At 41.6% G+C, this 19,900-nt stretch overlaps 2 protein-coding genes across 2 annotated transcripts; one reads left to right on the forward strand and one right to left on the reverse strand.

The window, feature by feature from the left end:
- Positions 1 to 1,425: 1,425 nt before the first annotated feature.
- Positions 1,426 to 10,197, reverse strand: ca12 (carbonic anhydrase XII). Its single transcript, XM_052062240.1, has 9 exons — positions 8,682 to 10,197; positions 8,484 to 8,504; positions 5,991 to 6,170; positions 4,405 to 4,547; positions 3,269 to 3,364; positions 3,122 to 3,185; positions 2,888 to 3,045; positions 2,668 to 2,794; positions 1,426 to 2,319 (listed from the first exon to the last, which is right to left on the reverse strand). Exons 1-9 carry the CDS (start codon positions 8,737 to 8,739, stop codon positions 1,805 to 1,807), a joined length of 1,362 nt encoding a protein of 453 aa, XP_051918200.1. The 5' UTR covers positions 8,740 to 10,197; the 3' UTR covers positions 1,426 to 1,804.
- An 89-nt stretch (positions 10,198 to 10,286) lies between these two features.
- Positions 10,287 to 13,807, forward strand: si:dkeyp-73b11.8 (BPTI/Kunitz domain-containing protein). The gene is made up of 6 exons (XM_052062245.1): positions 10,287 to 10,402; positions 11,285 to 11,476; positions 13,040 to 13,216; positions 13,291 to 13,335; positions 13,533 to 13,611; positions 13,712 to 13,807. The coding sequence occupies exons 1-6, from the start codon at positions 10,336 to 10,338 to the stop codon at positions 13,794 to 13,796; spliced, it is 645 nt and encodes a 214-aa protein (XP_051918205.1). The 5' UTR covers positions 10,287 to 10,335; the 3' UTR covers positions 13,797 to 13,807.
- The last annotated feature ends 6,093 nt before the right edge of the window (positions 13,808 to 19,900 follow it).

Here is a 19,900-nt window from a genome sequence, read left to right on the forward strand (position 1 = left end):
AGCTTACAATGCGGTGAAAAGAAAGTTCATAAAGATGATGAAGTTATACCGCTCAGGCAGGCATGTGATCCCATGCCACAGAGTGCTGGGAAGCCAACGGGGGCTCAGGGTCATCTTAAAGCTTTCTCGGCAATATTCACAGGGAAGGATGTGTTTGTTGCAGTGTTTCTGTGAGGCCTTTTATTATGATATCATGGAGCAGCTCTAAGTACAGGCTTGGTGCAAATGCGGGTGAGCCCATCCTTCTCATGCCACCCTACCATCAAGGATGCCCGTAAGACTCCTATCCCCTCATTGTTTGGACTGTCGTGGTCTGGCGCGGTGCAGTTCCAATGAGGCAGGAAGGCCAGAGAGAACGGATGACACAGTCCTGAAGTGAACCGGGACTTTAAGCAGTGCAGCGCTGACCTTGAGCAGATCAGAGCATCACTGTCTGTTTTGTAAGGGATGGCCTGAAGCAATGCTCCCAAAAACCTCCCACCCTCATGAGATCAAGAATGAAGTGAACCACAACTGCCTGAAAACCACAAACGAGGAGCCGAAAGGCGATGGAATTTAAATTGGGGCAACCCTGAAAGTAGTCGATGCATTTCAGAGGGTTAACAAACATTTCAGGGGAAAACACCCCACCCAATTCGTAACACCATAAACCCAGAGTTCAAACTGCAACACGTCAAGTCAGTGAGTAAATACAAGTTTTTCCAAAATGCAAGGAGTGCCATGTAACATCAACACAGGGCATCCTTGGTTATTGTCTAACATTAGCTTGACAGCGGCATCACTTAGTGCAAGACTGTATGCTCAGGTATAGCCACATATCTTGAGGTGATTTACAGTACTACATATACTTTGGAAATCCCTGTGGGCAGTGACACATACTCTTTGCACTGTCTCAATCTTCCTGTTTCAGGGTGAGCTGTGTCTATATAGAGAACATCGAGCAATACGGAAATGATCACGTGTGCGTCAATGATGTAATACACGCTTTATGTTAACTGTTTTGTAAAGCGCTTTGTTACAGCTGCCGCTGTTGTGAAAGCGCTATATAAATCGGCATGTATTGTATTGTATTGTACTCATAGAGGTATGAACAGAAAATTACTCTGTACGCGCAGTAGCTTCATTGCAGGGACAAAATGAGTTATTACCATCAAATGAATTAATGTGCCTTGAACTGAGATTAAAAATTGGCCCCTTTTTAAAAAAAAAAATCATGTTAACATTTTAATGACCTCTGAATTGTAATGTACTCAAACTAATGCATTATTGGCCATTTTTAGCAGCACTGTCAAACGGGTAGAAATAGCAAAAATATCCCGATATTAAGACAGAAAATGACATTTTAGAGTTGGTTTTTGAAAAATCTAAAATTAAGACTAATTAATGTAAATTAATGTAAAATGAAGACCATTTGCAAACTAGATCACTTTTTAAAAATAGTTTATTTAAAGCTTTTCAAAGAAAATATGAAGGCGGGGATCCAAAGTCCATACCTTATTTGGCATAATTTAAATCACAAATTTGATAGAAACAAACTTTGTCAGAATGACAAGCCAATGCGGCTGTCACTAATGTTGGTACGCAGGCAAGTGTGAAGTGAATCACTGTTATGATAATAGATAGTGTGCGCACACTCGAATGAATAATTTAATTACAATAACATGAGTTGGAATTCACAAAGTTTAGCAGAAGATGACAGGTCAGAGAATGCGGAGCGCGGCTAAAATTCTACTTGCACAACGCTAGACAAACATGACGCTGACGTGTGCAATAGAAAGCGACTCGACTACGTGAGGAAATCTCTCTAGTCCTCCCACTCAATTTGCCTAAGCCAAGGATGCATTGTGTAACGATCAAGGTACGGGTCAAGCAGGAAGAAATCCTCATATTCGTTCCCCAGGGGCCGTCCACTGAGTATGTACTTGATGGTTGCGGGAGCGAGGTCTGCCTTGCAGGCCAGGTAGCTGTTGAGGTTGAGCTTCGGGAGAACAGCCTCAGCCAAAGAAAGAGCCAGGCTCTTGGTGGTGGTGGACTGTTGGATCTCCCGGGACTTCTGCTTCAGCAATGAGCCAAAGGCCACTGTCGGCTGAGAGATCTCCTTCAACATGGATAGCCATTTGGATGATACACTGGCAGATGATGTAAATCCATGGATGGGTTTCTTCAATTCGGCTTGCGCATACTCCTGGAAGAGCAACTTGGTGGAACTTGCAGATAGGAGCCCGCTTTCAATGACCTCCTCTAAATCACCAACCAATAATTGGCGAACGATTGCCTTCCGTTTGAGGACGCACGTGGTCGACATATAGGTCGTCACTCCTGTATTAGACATGGAGTGGGTCACATTTTGTTGTACATCCAGGGACAGGTGAGATTTGTGTGTGTGTGTGGGGGGGCGGGGGGGGCATGGCATCATGCACACCCAAAAGCACAGCAGTCAGGAAAGCAAGTAGCCTGTATCAAGGCATTCCGCGCCACCATGCTAGCCATTTAAAAAGCGGGACACCTTCAGGATAAATGTTACGGCGACAGCCCCGAATACCAGCGCAATGGTTAACTGCATCCTAAACCCAGCAGCTGATCCCAAGCCAGACAAAAGTCAATAGCATTGAAGCTGATATGAGATTGCGTTTACAGCCATGCGGCGTTCATGGAAAGCAATTTTACCTTGCTTGAAGGAGCTCAGGACAACGCGGTTCTCAAAAGGGAGTGGCTTCCTGAAGTTGTTAATGAGCGGCACGGCGATGGCTTGGTTTGCCGAGGAGGCGAAGAAGGTTGTCGTCAAGGTGTCGTACTGCAAACGTGAGAGAGACAAAAGAAATGTTAAATTGAAGTGCTCAGATGTACGAGTTCACGGCCGATTTGGACAGAAGGGTAAATAAGTCACCTGAGCTTGAGAGATGGTGATAGGATTCTTGAACACCGTCCACAGCACACTTTGATAGCAAGGCGGTGTCGTCAGAGAGCCGTCGTAGCGGAAATACTCATCCAGACGCTGAGGCATCAGCGCTCTGATGTCAAAAGCCGGAATGTTGTGGCTGTTTGCTATGTTTAAATGGAGAGGTCATTCCTCTGTGCTCCACATAAACACCCGCGACCAAGCAAACCGTGTTTGACTCACATTTCTTGGGGATTTGAGTGAGATATGAAAAAATGTTGTCGTAGCCTGGACTGAAGGACCCAATCTGTTTGAAAAAGAAAGAGTAAGATGCTCACATGGTCAGATCTTCAGAGTCGATCTCAAGAAAAAAGATCTGTAGCTGGTCACCTCGATGAAAACGCCCAGTACAGCCAGACCGTCAGATTTGTCAAAAGCCATGGATACGTTGGGGTACTTTTCTGAGTTGTAGTGTACAATGTGCAGCTGTAAGAGAGGAGAGAAATGGTCTATGATGAAAAAAAAATGTTTTGCATTTTGTTCTGCTGACCCAGGTCGCGGGGCAGCAACCCGAGTAGAACACCAAAGTCACTCTTGCATGACCTAAGGTCGCCTCCCAGACGACCTCGCCAGGGAAGGCTTCCAAAACAGAAGCCTGAGCCACATCAGCTGGCACCTCACAAAGAAGCACCCAAACTCTGAATCTGTAAACGTCACTTTCCACTCTCCCTGACTTCAGTGATCCCACAATTTGATGAAACCCAGGAAGAGACCATCCAGAAATAGCACAAATGACTTTTCCAGGCGACCAAACCTGACATTGTTGGGCAACAATATTATATTTTTTGTGATGCGCCGTAGTCATGCTCTTCTTTTCTATCAAATAACAGAATTATATGCCAATTTCTGGGAATCAAAGAGTCCATGAGTCCCAAAACAACATGTCATCAAAGTGTGGTTGTGGATTTTGGAGTGACTTGAAAGGACATATTGAAGACTGCATCCCTGTGTCCACTGAGACATAGACCACAACACCTTCCTTAGATGTGGCTCTGCAGGCGCTGGGACACAGCCTTGTGGTGGCACAGGTAAAAAAAAAAAGGCTCAAGTCATTTCTGCGTGAAAGAGTTAACGCATTTTTGGTACACACGTTTTGGTACAATATGTGAGGCCATGGGTGAAAATAAAGCTTGGAGGGCTTTACTGAGCACAATTTTAAATCCAGTACGAGGGACAATTCTCAAGGGGACTGAAATTGATGGTACAAGCAGGCTCTTATATCTGAACATGACTGAAACCTTTCTTTTAACTTCCTAAGACTCGAAGTGGAACATGCATGAGGTTTATTTATTATTTTTTTAAAATATTGAAATGATAGTTGTGTCAAGTCTTGCAAAGGCAGAACTAATTCATACTGAAGTTCAGGATCATCTGCCTGTCGAGTTTTACATGTTACCCATCAAGTGAGACTTGTGCATAGATGTGATTGGTGCATTTGCATTTGATGCCAGTGAGTTTTTGTTTACCTCTGCAGCATACTGCTTACTGTCAACCGTGTGCTCAGAACCAAGAGGACTGGTTTTGGAGCCCCAGTGAATGTGGAGCTGAGCTGCAGTGTAGCGTTGAGGGAGGCCGGAGATGGTCATCATTGAGGGAAGAACTACTTGGACTGTGGAGCAGATGATATAAAAGCCAGTTACCGGTACTTCTTTCATTATCCGTGAATCACGAAGCATTAAGTGAAAATCTTCAATGCACTAATGAGAGCGTAGATTGCCACAGAAGTTGATTTGGGAGCTAAAGCAGAAATGAATGTGGGCTTGTTGTGTTTGTTTGTCCATTGTGTGTTTATTGCCAAATTCAGAGTGGCTAAGGGGATCAAATGGAGCGGTTCTAAAATGTTTAGAATCTGGTCGAATGGCCATGACGTGGGGTCCCCTCAAGGGTCAATCTTTGGACCCCTTTTGTTGAGCCTGTATATTACCCTTTGGTCAACAGCTTCAGAACACCATGTTTATGAAAGTCCCCAAATGACAGCAGTTCTATGACTGTGTGGCATCATTGTCAAAAGCAAATTTACAACTGAATGAACAAAAGTTGTATTCGGCTAAATCTATACACAACTTAATTGTTTTTAGCAATGAAGAAAAGAGGATTGCTATTAAAAAAACCTGGAGTCACTGTTTTTAGAAACCAAAGACCAAGTCAGAACTCTTGGGGTGCCTGACTTTCAGCAGTCATATCAAATCAATCATAGAAATTGCCTTTTACCAGCTGAAAAACAAATCCAGGGTGAAAGGCTGCATGCTCCAGGCAGACAAGGCGCAGCTTCTCCATGCTTTTATCTCCAGTAGACTTGACTTGTAGTTGAGTGAACCAACTCTGGTTGCTGATGTGAAGATTAACCAGACCCACTGCAGGGTTGGCATAGTTAGTAAGTTGATGAGTAATTTTTGCTCTTATTTCCCAAAATAAATATGGGACTCTTTCATTTTGGTGAAATGGCTGTGAGAAGAGTTAAAAGTGGTAGATGTAAAAAAACAAATGGATTTTGCGTCATTTATGGTGATTGTGTTCACATCACATCCATGTACTTTTTAATATATTTCTGGTGCCCATCCAAAAATAAGTGTAATGTTGGTGCACTTCTTGTACTACAAAATGGTACTACAAAACTACTGGTTACTCTAAAATGGTTCAATGATTTTGTTGTTTAGGATGATACTAATGCAGCGTGTTATACCGGAGACAAATTCCTTGTGTGTTCTACATACTTGGCCAATAAAGATGATTCTGATGCTGATTCTGATTAACTACATTGAACTGTGTTTAGAGAAAGACTTACCAAGCGTACATTTGGGACACAAAACTGTAGAGCATGTTTGTTTTCGTACATTCTTGTACTCTGTGTTTTGTTTCATTTATTGATGTACACTGTATACTGTATGTCTATGTTTTGGCAACATGTAATACTGTATATTTGAGGATGCTTGCGTCCCGGGGAGGAAACGCAATTGTAATTTGGATCTACAAATGAGAAGGTTTGGAAAAACCTGCTTTGGGAGACTACGCCATGCCTTAACATGCATTTCAACGTGGATTAAATACTCACTTGAATGTCCGCTGTTTGTCAGATTCAGATTACGTCCGCCCGTCAAATCATAGTTCTCAAGCACAATTGGGCGTAAGGATGCATCAAAGATCAGCTTCGCTGTCTTGAAGGCAACTGGAGACTGCGAAGGCCCAGCACAGTAGGGAAAGTGTTGGTTCCAGTGGCTTTCTCCATCTCGGCCTGAAAATAGAATCAATATAAATCCATCCATGCATTCTTCCAATTTCTATACAGCCCGAACCCAACTGACTTTAGGTGCGACTAAATCACAGGGCGATTTAGAATGAGCTGGAACTGATCCCATGCCAGCTGCAAGAAGGTCAGCTATGTGAACAAATGGCCTCCGTCAAAGGCATTTTGACATAAATCTGTATTTCAACCCAAATGTAATTTGAGCCCGAGCTAAAGCGGCTTGTCGTGAAATGACTGTTTCTTCTTGCATGAATTCCATTTTTGGAGTGGCCTTCGTGTGGCCAAATAATCACCAATTTTGGGAAGTGCATGTAAGCTGGTGAAACAATGTACCAGTAGTTCAGTTGAACCTCAACGAACCCCTCCACCCCCACAAAAAGTACGAATACTTACCAGTAAATAGTGATGATCTCGTATTAATGTACTCACAAATGGACTTACTCGGTATGAAATGTGGGCCTGTTTAACCCTTTCATGCACCCTGTAACCCGATAACATGAAGAGCTGTCCACGATAGTAACCTCTGCCTCTTAAAGGGTTAGTTGAGCACAAAGCTGATATTTCCGTAGGAAACCATGACTTAGAATGTTTTTTGAACGGCAAAGTGGATACACAGGTTTTTTATATCGTCTTGCATCTAGCGCAAAAGCATTTCGTTTTTCTGCCTGTCACGATATGTCACTGACATGGATAATTTTCCCCCCCGCGTGATGATTTGTCACGGCACGCTCGAGTGTCATGCCAGGCCCGGTTGGGAATCACAGCTTGAAGCTAAGCACCACTTGCAGCGATGCACTATTCCAAATAAGGTTCTCTGTGAAAAGGAAACGGAGTAAATATATGTCACAATGCTGCATAAATGATGGCCCACTAAATATTGCGTCGATAATTAAATCACCGACTGAATACGAAAAGGCTTCATTGTGTGAACATGAGGGCCAGGCTGTGAGGGTTTCTACAAAAAAAATGGCACACAATGACTCAAAAAAATCAGGTCGTGCCTTCCATAAGATGAGCTCCGCGGCTTCGCAATGTCTCTCAAAATCAAGTGGAAAAAAAGGCGTGACAAGAAGACAAGACACGGGAATTCAAATGTACGCAGAACGAAAGTCACGCTTGTGAACCCGACGACCGTGTCTCCAAATTGAAGCGTCATGTTTCATTTTCAGTGAAGCTATTTGTTCCAGATGAATTCACACCCCAAACCCCAACCACCCCTCCAAACTGCCTTGTGCCCACCTTTGTGCCCACTTTAGAGATGACTGAAGCACCATGAAGTGATGCAACGGCTTTAATCCTTATTCAGATTCTATAAAATGACACGATCAACCGATATGTGCAGTGCGAAAGACAAGAATCACTGACATCTTTGCCGTGGACCTCAAGGTTCGATTGGGGGCGGTCGATGAGTCAACTGTGCACTCGTCATGTGGCCTCCGTCTGGCCAGAGTCTTGACCACTAAAATGACCCTTTGGATGCTTTCAGCCTATAACTGAGGGTGAACTCTTTTTTTTTCTTGACCATTTTTTCCCAAGCTTACATGACTCAAGATGGTTTCAAAGGGCTTCAATTGAATGTCTTGATTGATCCTAATTCGTAGGTACACTAACCGCAGATGTGTGATGAGTACCACTGCGTAAGGACTCGTCCGCTCTTATTAATGCCAAACCACAGTTGTGATTAAAACAGGGACCATCAGACCTCCTAATTATAAGATTGACTCTTGTTGGCACACAAATAACAGTGTAGGAAATGAATTGAACAAAAAACATTGAAACAATACAATACTAATGACTATTTCTGAAATAATATGGATGAAACAAGCCAGAAAAATGTGAAGAATAACCTTCAGATTGCTAAATGCAACATTGGGTTCACTTTTGAGAAGCAGAGCCACAAAAATCCAAGGTCGGGATACGAGAAAGGTCAATATTGTATGATGGAGGATAAAGATAATGCACTTTTTTTGGGCTGATATAAATTCATTCATTCATCTTCCGTGCCGCTTGATCCTCACTAGGGTCGCGGGGGGTGCTGGAGCCTATCCCAGCTGTCTTCGGGCAGTAGGCGGGGGACACCCTGAATCGGTTGTCAAATTATAATTATTAAAGCAATGTATGGTACATAATGGCTGGATATCCATTTATCTCTATCTATGACTGAAGTCAGAAAATAACCGTTGCACAAATGAAACTGAACCCTTCACCAGGTACTGTGTAACATGTAGAATTTATTTTAGAAGAACAATAAAGAAAAAGTAAAGAAAAAAAAAGAAGAAAAAATCAGATAATCAGACTTACTGGTATAGCCCCAGTTGATCCCTGAAACAGACAAATAGATCGCATTGTAAATTAATATGCAAGTAGGGGAACACAGTTTACATTTTAAAGGTTAAAAAGAAAAAAAACAGTCACTCAAAATTCAAATCACCAGCAAAAAAAAAAAAAAAAGGCATTTATTGAACTGTCATAGTAAAGTTGTGCCTGAAAGCATCTTACCATAAACCACGACCACTTGCAGTAAAAGAGCTAAGGGTGTGAGGCTCAAAGGCAACATGGTGGTGTCCTCTGGCTTTTGTGGATCGGTCCGTGCAGCAAACCACAAGCCTCCACACCGCTTTTAAGCGCATGTCGTCTCTCATTGTAGCCTCCATTGACGTCACAGTCACAACAACACCAGCCCACTGTGTCTTCTTAACGCGCTCTGTGACAAGTCCACTGCTTCCACGCAATCTCAAGTCAAGTGCCTCTGGCCAAGTGTGCGCTTGCATGTGTGTGTTTGCAGTTTCTTCTCTTCTTGACTTAACTTTATCTATTTCTACGCGATTGACAGGCTTGATTTCTGTCAAGCACGGATAGTCTTCTGACATTGTGAAAACGTGTTACACTCGTGCAAACGAAAGTCTGTCCGTATTGGCAGAAACAAAAAGATGATTTCCAAGTTAGAATTTAAAATCCATTTTCAGGCTTCAAAATGCCATGACTGGGTAAACAAACTTGCCGCCATTTGGTTTATCCGCTTTCACTTCATTACTTCACTTGTAATTGCTTCCAGATGAGTCAATCTTATCTGAGATCACTTCAGCAATGAGAAAGTTTCACACATTTGTAACTATGTGAGTGACTCCACACTCACACACACACACACACACACACACACACACACAAAACGCTATCATTCCGTTTCACATCACAATCACTGATTTGGGGGTCCGAGTGAACTTCCAAGTGTCGACCACACACTTAACGATATGCCGCCGGAAATACTGAACATGTACCATTTACGAAAGCTGGCCCCCCAATGATTTTCCAGTTCGAGGAGAAGAAATCCCTCCCACCCCACACCACAGGATAATTGCTCGAGACAATCTTTTCGAGCCATACGACAATCGGGCTAACTTTGATTGCAAGTGAAGGAAAATGTCCAAATGTGGCCCCATTGTCAATATGTCAGTCAAACCTACTCACGCGTACGGTTCAGTGCATTGGTAGCACTCTTAAGAATGCCTGATTTTGGAAAACAAGCTCGTTCAGGCCTGGTTAGAACGTCGATGGGAAACCGCATGAGGCTACCAAGTGTTCCCCTAATTCCCCAACGTCGTGGCATCAACCCAATGAAATGACAATAAATTAAATTCATTTACTCATCTACTTGTGGTAATCTGCCAGGTCAGTAAATGGCACTTTGCTGCATTGCTTTTATTTCAGATATGTGGATTTTTTTGGTGGTTGGGGGGGGGTGGCAGCAGTTGTTTGCCCACGGTCTTCAGGATCAATCGTACTAGCAGGTGAAACTTAAACTCTTATCTCATTCTCTAATTCTAGTGGTACTGCTTCTTCAACCAATCAAGATTTCGAAGTTGTACTCACGGCAGCCACAATGCTGGCTCTCGATGATGTCAGTGATTTTTCTTCCTCTGAGTGGCTGATCAGAGCGAAATTTATTGGAGCAACCTCGATTAGCAAAACGTGAACTGCGCATGCACGCACGTACACTGTTGGAGTCTACCTGACCCCACGTTCGTCCTTTAACGTTTGTTTCGATTGAAAAGGTGCAGGTGTCGGTCCAAAGGTCAGACTGGAACTCCCGCTCACACAGTCGTTTACAACCAGGAATCAGTGGGCGAGAGACAGCTCAGAGGCAAGCCGCAGGATGAAGCACTTATTACTTTTTGCCATTATCTTTGCTGCATTTCACTTCAGCTATTCTAATGTCCCAGGTAGGTCCCTTCATTTTCCAATAAAATAAAATAAAAACAACTTTTAACCTAACTATCAAAAAATATGCCGGGCAACCAGTGTATGGTTGTTTTGAGAAACATGTACTTACTTACGTTGTAAAACTGTTAAAATTGTATGCATGATTCATTTTAAGCGTAATCCTTTTTAGTGAAATCCAAACCACGGTAAAAGCAGACCTTCATGTTGAATTGTTGCAAGATGGCGGCCACCAAAAAAAAATGTTGATACATTGGACAAAACCTACCATTGTATGTTTTGTTTTTCACCTCAAGACATTAATTTGAGCCCATTTAAAGCTTTGACTTTGAGAACAAACCCAACAGAATGTTTTGACTCGAATGAAAATTTTGCAGAGCGCTTTCCATTTTCTCTCGCGCTTTATTACTCACGACAATCATGGGTGAGCTTGAGCCTATCCCAGTTGACTTTAGGCAAGAAGCTGGTACTTTACCCAAAAATATTCACGTATTTTACACATTGGTAATGACGATGACTAACATATAAACCAAAGTTACAAACAATGTCTTGACACCTCAACCCCGATGACTAACCAAAGAATCATCGTGGGACAAGGCTCTTTGTATTACTTCTCATTCAAAATCAAGTGAGTTCGGAATTTGTTTTTTAAAAGTTGAGATAATATATGAAACCGATGCCCCTTTGACGGACTGTGAAGGAAGGAAGTTTAAACGTAGCATAGGCGGTACTTTTTATTGCCGTTATAAAAAGAGGGCGTGATGAGGTTAAACATTTATAACAAGTGGTGCATAGAAGATATCACAAGCCTGTGCAATGCTCATGTTATCACTTGACACTTACAATTTCTATTTTTCTTTCTATCTTTTTAAACCCTCCAACAGATTTTTGCCACTTAGCCGATGATGAAGGTTTCGGCAATAAGTTCATCATTGCTTTGTACTACGACGGCGCCAACGACCAGTGCAGTCCGTTCGTATACAGAGGCGAAGGAGGCAACGGCAATCGCTTCCTAAATGAACGGGAATGTATGAAGAACTGCTCGGCCCACATCGAGCGCAGCTACCCATCAGATGGTGAGATTAGGTGGCGGCTCCTAATTGGTCCATTTGTAATTTTATGATGGTTCAAAGTAGATTCCCTTGGTGGTGTTCCATATATGGTGACGTTGAATCATTAACATCATTGGATGATGGGTTTCGTTTTCATTAGGGTTGTGCGTGAGCTGGAGCCTATCTCAAGCCGGGTACACCATGACAGGGCGCACAAAGAGAAACAAACATTAACACCAAGGAGTTAAATAAATGTTTGAATTAACTAACTCCACAAGACGTACTTATAATAATAACAATAATAATAATAATACATTTTTTTTATAAGCGCCTTTCAAGACACCCAAGGACACTTTACAATAACAAAAAACACAAAACAATACGGGTTGAGCAGCGGCAGCCAAAACACGCCAGCGTTCACTCAACCCGGAAGTCAGAAAGAAACCACAAGGGAGGGAGAGGGGGAGAAAAAAAAACCACGCTCGACCTACCCTCATTTTGAGGATAATTCGAGTTAGGCTAAAAACTCCTGCACAAGCATATGACAGTTACAACAGGTCACAAGACATAACTTAAACGTCTTTTTAAAATTAGACCCCGCCTACCAAAGACGTACTTGTACGTCTAAGTCTTTATTTTTGCGTCACAGAGAGGAGGAGGGGATGATGCAATCTGTGAATGAGAATACGCCGTTTGCATTTTAAATCAAGTAAAAAAAAGTGACCAGTAAGTGGTAGTGGTGCCTCACGTGCTTGAAATGCATGCTTTTACAAAAAGCTCTTTTTCTCCGTTTTTTGCCCAGGAATCGCCATTTTCATGAAACTTAGCCATTTTGTAATGCCGATTTCTGAAGAATGGAAAAAGAGGGAAACATTTTTTTTCTGCTGAAAGAAGAGAGTCCAAACTTTATTTTGGTAGGCTCCATGTTTATATAGCATTAGAACCAAATATTCTGTGGGCCTTGCAAGGTCAGTCAAAATCCAGTAAAACGCTGGGATTGAGGGGGTTGCTCCAGTGAAAATGGCTAGGATTGAATGAGTTAACTGAAGCTACAAGTTTTTGGAATGGAATTTACACTATAGTTGTACTTTTCAATCGTGTCGAACTGTACTGTGCCGTATTAGGAGTATTAAAGTAACATATTTGATGCGTTGTCGAATCACCCTCCCCCTCAACTTGTTGGTTCGAGGACTAAATAAGATTTTGTGTCTGTAAGAATTTTATTACATGCAGGTCCTACCATCCTGCTGCTGTTAATATTTAAAATCTCATTTACTGCCATGATTTCGCCGACTAGTAAGCCATAAAGAGAAACTGATTGTTGAATTAACGTTTGTCAAGACTGTGCAGTGTTATCATTTTAAATGGTGTATTCCTGCTACGTTGGTTTTATTTGAAGGTTCAGGTGTAAAATACCTTTCGTGCACCTTATGTGGACAGATAACGCTTGACTGCTGCACATCTGTGTGGAAAACACTCCACCAGGTGGTAAAGCGAAGAAACAACAGACTGCATCTGAATACTTTGAACACCTGACCTTGTTTAGCATTATCAGAGGCTGATTAATATTCTCCCCTCCCCCGCTAGCAAGGGAAGCCTGCCTGTTGAAGAAGCTCGGTGGTGGATGTAACGGCAACTTTCTGAGATTTTACTACGATGCAGTGCATGGGAGGTGCAAAAAATTCTTTTGGACAGGCTGCCATGGAAACGGAAACCGATTTTTTGACGCAGACAGCTGCAACGCTACCTGTGCCGGTGTCCACGGTGAGTGTGGATTTCCCCCCCTAACTTGATTGTATGTTTCAAGCTGATCTAATAGTTTTTCCATGAATTCTTAGAAGAAGGAGAGGAAGAGGAGGAGGATGAGCTGGACACGCCAATCGGTAAATAAAAACAGTAAATTACAAAACCACAGACATTACAGTGGTGAACAAAGTTCAAACGTAGCTACTAAATAGGTAAACTATGCACATACACCTATTTTGTGGTCATGTTGTAGTCCCAACTGAATTTTATGCCTTTGAGTCATGCTTGGTCCACCGTAGTAAACATTTACTCACTTGATGGTCATCTTCAACAGCAATCATCTGTGGAGTCTTGATAGGACTCATCGTCACATCGATCATCATAACGATCATCGTCTTGACTGTTCAGTCTCAGTAAGAACAACCTTTTCAATGGGGTGGCGGTAGGGGGGTACAAGAAGATGGTTATTTGATTATGTGTCTGCTGTAACTTCAATCTGTGCTCCTCCTGCAGGACAAAGCAGAAGAACGCCCCGGCAAAAAGGAGAGATGAACAGCCTGAGGTTCCTCTCAGGGAGCAGAGTCTTGAAATGGCATAACCCAATCAACACTTTGTGTGTGTGTGTGTGTGTGGGGGGGGGGGGGGGGCTTAGGTGTTGATACCATACTTTCTACTGTATGTCTTGGATCATGATAACGGTGCAAATGTATTTTCGTCATTCCTGACAATATAGCCTCCATGGAAGTATCTACACACCGCAATCATAAAGGGAACATCAATGTATTCATTGTTAACAGTGATGCACTCTCATGTGTGACATTCTAGTTCAACGCCTTCATTTTAGCAACAAATATGATGGTGGCTTTTGACTTTTGCCAATTTGTACATGAGTTAGTCACACAGTTTTTTTTGGAGGGGGGCGGTTGTTTTTTGTTTTATAGGTAGGGGAGACCGGTTTTTGATGTCACACTTTTTACACCTTGAGATATTTCTTGGAACCAATACATCATATATAAAGAAAATGTGCACCAAATGAAACCACAAAGTTATACATTTTGTATTGCTGTCATTTATATATTTCGTGCCAGTGCTGAGTTATTAACAATCAAATTGAGAGTGTGACCATGTGACATTTTGCCCCAACGTCGGCTATGCTGTCTCATTAAATGGGGTAAGATGGCACACTGTATTTTGCAACTAATAAAAAAAGGACAAAATTATCAGTGTTCTTTTTTCCTCCACTTGAGCGGGAACATCAAAGGCAGCCGAAGAAAATGCTTATCACTGAGCTTGAAAATTTCATGAAACACAGCCATTAAATTAACCATGAACTGAAAATATTTCATCTGAAAAGTTTCTGGCTATGCCCCTGCACCCAACTTTAATTAGAAACCCAATTCCAAGAAAGTTGGGACATTGTGTTAAATATAAATAAACACAGGATACAATGTTTTGAAATCCATGTTCAACCTGTATTTAATTGAATATGCTTTTTGGGAGGCACTACCTTCTACGGAGACAAGACTTCTGCCTGGAGCTGAATCTGTTACATGTCACTTTTAAAATACCGGTTGTAAAAAAATTTAAATCCTGAAATGTGACCTGAGCTATTGTGTTTCCATTTGGTGATATCTCTATTCGTTCTATTGGGAGTGAATCAAATGTTAGTTTACTTACTACTACCTTATAGTCGCTTTTCACATTATTATTACTGTATCTTACTTCAGGGCGTCTATTATCTTCAATATTTTTTTTGACTGTGATTGACTGGCTACAGGCTGTAGGGGGCGCCACTCTATAATAAATGTGCTATTAGGAAACATGCACTTGTCAGAATGGACAGGCAGCTCTTCATAATAGTTAACTTCCTGACCTAAACGGTCCTCCCGTTTGTTCTGAAATTCTTTATAGGGATTTTTGGCACTTCAAAGCCCCTCCCACCACAAACTGATAGAACAGGACTGCCTACCTCACTAAACCTGTCAGGTCCTATCGTTGCCTGTTCCATCTCTTCACCCAGTCCACATGATATTAACTCTAATCCAACATTTATGGAACGTTACTGTTGTCTTATTTTAACTATTCTGGATTAATTTTATGATACGTTATTTTATGTATTTATTTATTCATTTTCAAATCGATATCCATCACAATACATTTAACAACCACAGATGGTGATACCAGGCAGCCAAAGAAGACAAATTGGGAAAAAATAGACACCCCGAAATTATAGTTAGTAATGCAGTTATATTCAAGCGACAGATGAAGGCAACATGTGATGGTATGAAAACAGGAAGTTTAAAAATAAAAAACATTGCCTTTATCTTTTCAGCCAGTTTGTTGGCGGAGAGCTGTGTGTTATGAAATGTTGGCAGCATTGTAGTGCATCATGGTTCATAGCGAGTACAGTGAAACTTCTCTACAACAAAACCTACATGGGTGAAAATACCCCCTAGTGTGAAAATAATTTCATGCATGAAAGCCATTCCCACTTTTCTGCTCCACCTACAACAAAAAGTCCCCCTGTTCCGTTATGCGAACTCTTTCTCTGCTCTTGCCTCGCAACGAGATTCACTACAACGAAAACAAGCCTTCGGCAAAAGTTTAATCCGACCTCAGCATGCCACAGCGACCTCTACTGCTTCGTTCGGAAACGGCAACAACAACAACCACGCTGGTTTACACATGCGCAGTAGTACAGGAAGTATTTGTTATTGTTAGTTTCAGACACAGCACAAACGTTGCATTGCTAAAATGGCGACAAAATGGACCTTTGCATACCAAGGAGTTAAGAAAAGAAAAGCTTTAACGCTTGAAGACAGGATAAAGGTAATAAAAATGAAAGATGGGGGAAGCAAAATAAAAGACATTATGCAATAAATTGATTTAAGTGAAAGTAAATACTGATCGTAAATTTCGTAATTTCTTTCCCTTTTTTTCTTTCTATGCTGCCTATATGAAGTGTCAAATAAGTGTATGCTCATACTTATGCACTATTGGAATAAAAATAAAACATACACATATACAGTACGTTTTTTGTGTGTGTTCATGTGTACGTCTGAGAAAAATTTGCTACAGTGAAAAGTCTCCTGTTGTGAAAAAATTCTTCCTGCAAAAATGATTTCGTTGTAGAGGAGTTTCACTGTAGAACGTTTTCATCATTTTCTATGCCTTAATCATGTAACAAACAACATTAAAAAGCTTGGCTCTATCTCACCGTGTATTACATTAAAACCGTGAAACATAACCCCAATTGTAAATTTCCCCAGTGTTGTAAATTTCCCCAGTGTGGGACGAATAAAGGATATCTTATCTTATCTTAAAAAGCCCGTTGAACTGGTACTTAGTGTCATTGTATCAGGGGCCTCTAAGGGGCAATGTTGCACCAGACGTGGCTGATCCCCTTTCCTCAGGCTTTTGTCCCGCTCCAAAATGTGCCCTAGTGCACGTGTGTGTCGGCAGGATGGGAACAGACCACTACACAGCGTACGGCAGCCACGAGGTGCGCTGGTTCCACTTCAACGACAGCACGATGACGCATGCCAAAGAAGAAGCGCTGAGGACGGCCAAAGGCGCACGTTCTCGACGGAGAAGAATGAACAGGCCGCGGCTGCGCCGGACACGTGCCCTGCAGAGGTGGACGCGCAAGTGGTTTTGGACGACCGCTCAGCAATGGAGAATTTGCCGTTACAAAACGCAAACACAGCTGGACCAGAGACATCGAAAGCAGAGAGAACACGATCAGCACAGGGCTCTGCGCACGTGAATGACGTTCAAACTGAGACGCAATCAATCAGTCCAGCTTTGTTCTTCACCGCAGACACCCATCACAACCTTTGCGCCATTTTCTTTTTCAGTATCCAAAAGTCATCATCACAAAGTGATTAGGTGTCTTTTAGGATGTTGTTTTGCATTCAAGCCTTTGGTGTTTTATAGTTCAATGTATTTTTAATCCAATTCCAAATGTCATTGTTTCACTGAATGGTGAAGGTTTGACCCAGACTGACCAATATCTTTTAGTCAGACACTGCCATCATACAATCGGTTGGAGTCTGCCTTATTTTGATGCTTTCTCGTGTTCTTCACCTACAGTTAACCTCTTATGTGTGAGATACACATCCCGAGATTTTTAATGATTTTCAAACTGACAAACCCCACACAAGGATGTGTGTTAATTAATATTGTACAATTTTAATATTTACAAATTCTGAGCGAAATCAGAGAGGAGAAATCAATCGTAACACACGGCAGGCCACAGGATAATTTTTGAGAAATCCAACTATCAGGTCTTTTTAGCTTTGACCTGTAGGTCAAACATTTGGCCTGAGTATCATGTGAGTACCCTGCTTTACTGATGTGGGATCTTGTAGCCTTTGTTTAATTGAAATACTTTCATGACTGAAAAAAAAAACTCATTCGTCATGACCAGAAAGAGAAAGATGGCATTTTGTTTGTACTTTTACAGCAATGATAAATACATTGAAAATGCTACTTGTTGGGGTAAAGGGCTTTGCGGATAGCAGCGTTCATTTATTTTCATTGATTCAAATAAATTAAAATTTTAAAACCACAGCTGTTCTGATTGTGAAAAATAATTATTGGTGTAGCGTGAAATTAAAGAGGCAACTGAAGAATACACAGGTTCAGCGTGCATACTAATGCATTCCAGTTAGAAATTCTAATGAAGCAAGCTCATTTTGTTTTTTTGTTAAATGCGTTGAAGCCCTGTCTTCTACTTGGAATCGAAAGTAGCCTTTAATGTTCAAGAGCAAAATGGAAAGTGCCGGTGACCATTTGTTGTTTGTCCTCCACACACTCATAGACTGAAAAAGATTCCGTGCATCTTTTTGCTCAACACAAGAACATGCTGCTGCTCTCACGTGGCTCACGACACACTCCTTCAAAACATAGATCTTTTTTTTTTCTCTCTCTACCTCTGACGCAGTGATGCTGTATGCTCAGCACTAATGACCTCACATTGAAGTGTTTTTTTTTTTATTCCCTCGCTGGTAAAAGGACATTGTGGCACGGTGAGTCACGATTCAGAATGTATTCCCGGCACTGATGTTTCGCAATGTCCTACGTGTGTGTGTGCGTGTGTGTGTGTGCATGCACGCACGTGTACGTGTGTGTGTGTGTTTTTTAACTGATCGAGCGTAGAACAGGACATGACTGGCAGTGTAGCCTGCGATGATGACTCGGCCATAATGGCATGTCCTCTTCACTGCCATTTAGCAATTTGGAACATTCACTGGGTCACGGATTCAACTTTAGAGAAATCATGGAATAACAAACAGCATGTGACATTCTTTCACATTGAAGAGTTCTTTTTTCGTTTAATACAATGTAATTGTCTTGTGTACAATACAGGGAAGTTGGTGAATAGGTCAGGTTGTACTGTACTCCCATATTCACAGCACTTTACAGTAAATAGAGTACCAGTAGTGTCATATTTACATAGCTTGTATTGGTCCAAGTTTCACCTTAACCATCGTTACACCGACTGGCATCATCTTTCTCTCAAATAGCTTACATAGTTTTCACTTACTGATACATAACTGCAACAATTTAGGTCCACATTGAATGTACTCATCAGGTAAAATGTATGCGTGTAAAAGAGAAATGTTGAGAAAAGATTGTATGTACATTTTATGCTTCAAAACCCCTGTAACATTGAAGTTAAAACTGAATAGTATAAATTCCCAAGTTTTTGGGAGGAAAAACAAACAAACCAAAAAACAATCCAATCAAACGAGTTGAGTTGTGCTCTGATTCAACGTTTGTGAATTACTATGAACTGAATGACCGAGAATCTGCACAGAAAAAAAAAAAGCTTTTTCTTGGCATTGTGTCAGTACGTTAAAAATGACTGTGATTTATTATAATATGCTAATGATTTGTTGTATCAATTCATGTATTTACTGTATGTCTGCTAAAATTGGTATTGAAAACGAGGAATGTCCTTGGTAATCTATCTAGAAATGGTATTTAATTATTTTATTATTTTTTTAAAACAAAACTATCAGAACATGACACTTCTTATATAGCATCAGTTTTTCAGGTAGCGTATTAAATTTGTTGTGTTCAACACAGCTTTATCCAATGCACGATAGGAAATGCTCAATTTTCACACGTCTCCACCTTCTATATGAAATTATTTCCATCCTGCAGGCATTATCATTGCTACAAGACGCTAGCTTCACGTTAGCTTCCCGCGGCAACTACCAGAGTGTTCACCCCGCCCCCTTCCTTTCTTTGTCATCTTTAAAAATAAAAAGTCAAATGAATCAATTAAAAAAAAGGTAAACTCATCAAAGTGGACATATAAATGCATGCAGTGTTATGGTACAGTGTCACGTTGTGTGACAAAGTTTCTCTCTCTCTTCCTCCTCCATGTCACTCAGGGTGCATTTGTATCAGATAACTAGGCCGGGATAGTGTAAACATCTGCTTCACCCCAGTGGGCTGCTGGCCGCCTGTTGAGAGCCACGACAGATGGAAAGAGAGCGTGTGGCTCCAACACTTCCCTCTTTGACTGCACTGGCAGTTGTCTTCCTAAAATAGCCTCCACTCCATAGCCTTATATGAGCAGGGCCTCCAGCATGCGCCCGAGGAGGTATCATGTATCTAGGCCACACGATACAAGCTGCAAGGCTCATTGTTGCTGCCTACCATCAGGCCTCCTTGCGCCCGGGCGACGAG

The sequence above is a fragment of the Hippocampus zosterae genome, chromosome 3 (genome assembly GCF_025434085.1).
Source record: "Hippocampus zosterae strain Florida chromosome 3, ASM2543408v3, whole genome shotgun sequence".
Taxonomy (NCBI): Eukaryota; Metazoa; Chordata; class Actinopteri; order Syngnathiformes; family Syngnathidae; genus Hippocampus; species Hippocampus zosterae.

Bases quoted from the DNA above. Each gene is read 5' to 3' on its own strand.
- ca12 (XM_052062240.1), bottom strand. From the start codon at position 8,739: ATGTTGCCTTTGAGCCTCACACCCTTAGCTCTTTTACTGCAAGTGGTC. The intron at 3,186-3,268 runs GTGACCAGCTAC...TTTTTCAAACAG, and splicing joins TACTGGGCGTTTTCATCGAG to ATTGGGTCCTTCAGTCCAGG. The intron at 2,795-2,887 runs GTGACTTATTTA...TCACGTTTGCAG, and splicing joins TCACCATCTCTCAAGCTCAG to TACGACACCTTGACGACAAC.
- si:dkeyp-73b11.8 (XM_052062245.1), top strand. From the start codon at position 10,336: ATGAAGCACTTATTACTTTTTGCCATTATCTTTGCTGCATTTCACTTC. The intron at 13,217-13,290 runs GTGAGTGTGGAT...ATGAATTCTTAG, and splicing joins TACCTGTGCCGGTGTCCACG to AAGAAGGAGAGGAAGAGGAG. The intron at 13,612-13,711 runs GTAAGAACAACC...CTCCTCCTGCAG, and splicing joins GTCTTGACTGTTCAGTCTCA to GACAAAGCAGAAGAACGCCC.